The sequence below is a fragment of the Mastomys coucha genome, unplaced genomic scaffold (assembly GCF_008632895.1).
Source record: "Mastomys coucha isolate ucsf_1 unplaced genomic scaffold, UCSF_Mcou_1 pScaffold8, whole genome shotgun sequence".
Lineage (NCBI taxonomy): Eukaryota > Metazoa > Chordata > Mammalia > Rodentia > Muridae > Mastomys > Mastomys coucha.
Window position 1 is genome coordinate 57,710,750 of NW_022196914.1, and position 2,318 is coordinate 57,713,067.

A 2,318-nucleotide genomic window follows, 5' to 3' on the forward strand; every position below is an offset into this window, starting at 1 on the left:
GTTTTTTCAAGACAGGGTTTCTCTGAGTAGCCCTGGCTATCCTTGAACTTAGAAATCCAGCCACCTCTGCCTCCCAAGTGCTGGGATCAAAGGTGTGCACCACTGCCCAGCCTAAGATTTTAATATTATTAAACCTTGGACAGTGTTCATGTGCTTATACCCGCATGACTCTCAGGGAAAGCTACTATTTAATGAAGAGAGTTATCTACAATCTACTAAAAACATGAGATTACTACAGGATTTAATTATTTTTTTTTTCCTTTAGAAAATAAGGTAAATTACTTTCAGGATTTTTTTTTTTAATTAGAAAATGTTATTTTATTAAAACACAATTTACATAAAACAAAATTTACCATTTTTAGTTGTGGGTATGTATTTGTAATTCCTGGTCAATTATATATTTTTGTACCCATCATAGTCAAGATGGCACATTGATTTTTCCATCACCCCAAAATGTTCCTTTGGGCTACTCTGAGGTCTTATTTCCCCACCTTCAATTTTTATTTGTATGGCTTACTTTGTCCAGTGTGTGGAATCTACAGAACATACATCTTTTTGCATCTGGCTTCTCTCAACTAGAATATATCCATTTTGTATATACCAGCTTTAAATGTTTTATACCATTTGGTCATATCCCAGTGTGTGGGCATTGCCTCATTTGTTTATCCATCAACCATATGATATGTATTTGGACTGTTCATTTTTTTCCTTTGGTGATTAGGAATAAAGTTGGAATAAATATAGTTGAATTCAGATCTCTGTATGTAAACTGTCTACTGCCATGTTGTCTTCCAAAGTGGGTGTATTATTTTGCTTGTTGTTAGTACTGTATAGGATCCCTTTTGCATTTTAAATTGTTTCACTGTTAACAATGAAACTGTAGTCAGCATTTATTTATATTTGAACTCGCAAAAACAAACAAAACCCGCGATCCAAAGGCCAAGTCCAGCTCAGAGAATAAAACTAGGTAACAAAATCATTGGGTGTTGTTTTCAACTGCTATCACGTACACTTTGCAGGAACTACAAAGGTTTAAGGCATTCCACTTTGAAGAGAAACATCCAGTATAATGAGAATAGCAGGTCTGGCAATTCATTTATAAAGAGACTGTTTGGTTCCGTAACCCATTCGCTGTTTGGCTTTTTGCAAAGGTTATAGTATACTAAGCATTAAAAGGGTGTGACGCGATTATACAGTTATTATCACAAGTCTCAACTGTGTTGCATTAGGCTGGCACGGTAGCCAGGACTTTATAGTGAACTCGGTCTCGTTCCTAAACTTGTGTTCCGGGTCCAGAAGCTAAGCGTTCCTTCGCGGAAGCTACGACTCCCTACACAGAATCTCAGTTCCGCCTACCACGGTCCTCCTTCCCCGACAGCCCAACCACGCTAACCCCAGGCCCTTCGTCGCCGGCGTCCGAGGAGGTCTCCTTACCATGATGACAGCCGCGGAGCAGCCGTCCGCGACCTCCGGGGTTCCAAAATACTCTTAGTTTCTGGGTGTCACTGGTCCACGAGCCTGCTTCGTTCAGGCCGGAACGGGAAAGGGTAGTCCTCTAAGTAGCTCGAGTGGAGCGCAGGCACCGCACAACAGTTCCTAGGTAGAAGGGCGGAAGTTGATAGTAGGACAATTTTAACTGACGTGCCACCGGAACTGGGGGAGGAAGCTGCCTATGGAGCCGCAAGCCTGGCGATCTGTAGCTTCTTTCGACCGGTATGAGGGTATTTGATATGGGGTGGTGGGAGGGGGTGGATATTGTAACGTGACGTCGTTGCCAATTTTGGAGCGGACAGTGCCTCTCTTATTCCCTGGCGGACTGGCTAGTTTTCCGGCATTACCAAGCGCCTTGTGGGTGCCGCGGTCGTGCCGGTCTTGCACTACTGACCTTGTAGCTGCGACTGACAGCGGGTTACAGACGACCACTCCAGGGCCTCCGGACCCCGGCCTGACGTCTGCCGTTTTGCTTTATTATCGCGAGCGACTGATTTGTTTGTTAGTTTCTCTCTCTCTCCTGTTGCTAACGGATGCACAAGTGGTTGAAATTTATTGTATGGAAAATAAAGCTACTGGGCCAGCTTCCAGGAAAGCAAGACATAGTTTTGTTTTTGTGGAGGCCCACGACTTTCCCCCTAAACTTTTGAGAGATCCCTCTGCCTCTGCCTCCCAAGTGCTGGGATTAAAGGCGTGCGCCACCACCGCCCGGCGACATCTTAATTCTTAAAAAGCAGATAAGAAGGGCTGAGAGTTTGGTAGATGCCTATGATCCCAGCACATGGGAAGCAAAGAGAGGAAGGTTGCCAAATTTTAGGTCACTTGGG

General features: G+C 44.0%; 2 protein-coding genes across 2 annotated transcripts in view; one reads left to right on the forward strand and one right to left on the reverse strand.

The window, feature by feature from the left end:
• The window catches only part of Nsa2 (NSA2 ribosome biogenesis factor), a 7,424-nt gene extending 5,848 nt beyond the window's left edge, over nucleotides 1–1,576 (reverse strand). The window contains exon 1 of the mRNA XM_031360667.1: nucleotides 1,435–1,576. Coding sequence (XP_031216527.1) covers nucleotides 1,435–1,437 — 3 coding nt within the window. The 5' untranslated portion in view covers nucleotides 1,438–1,576. The remainder of the gene's footprint in view (nucleotides 1–1,434) is intronic.
• A 10-nt stretch (nucleotides 1,577–1,586) lies between these two features.
• Nucleotides 1,587–2,318, forward strand: part of Gfm2 (G elongation factor mitochondrial 2) — a 36,983-nt gene continuing 36,251 nt past the window's right edge. The window contains exon 1 of the mRNA XM_031360657.1: nucleotides 1,587–1,713. The gene's annotated coding sequence lies outside the window, so the exon portion shown is untranslated. The remainder of the gene's footprint in view (nucleotides 1,714–2,318) is intronic.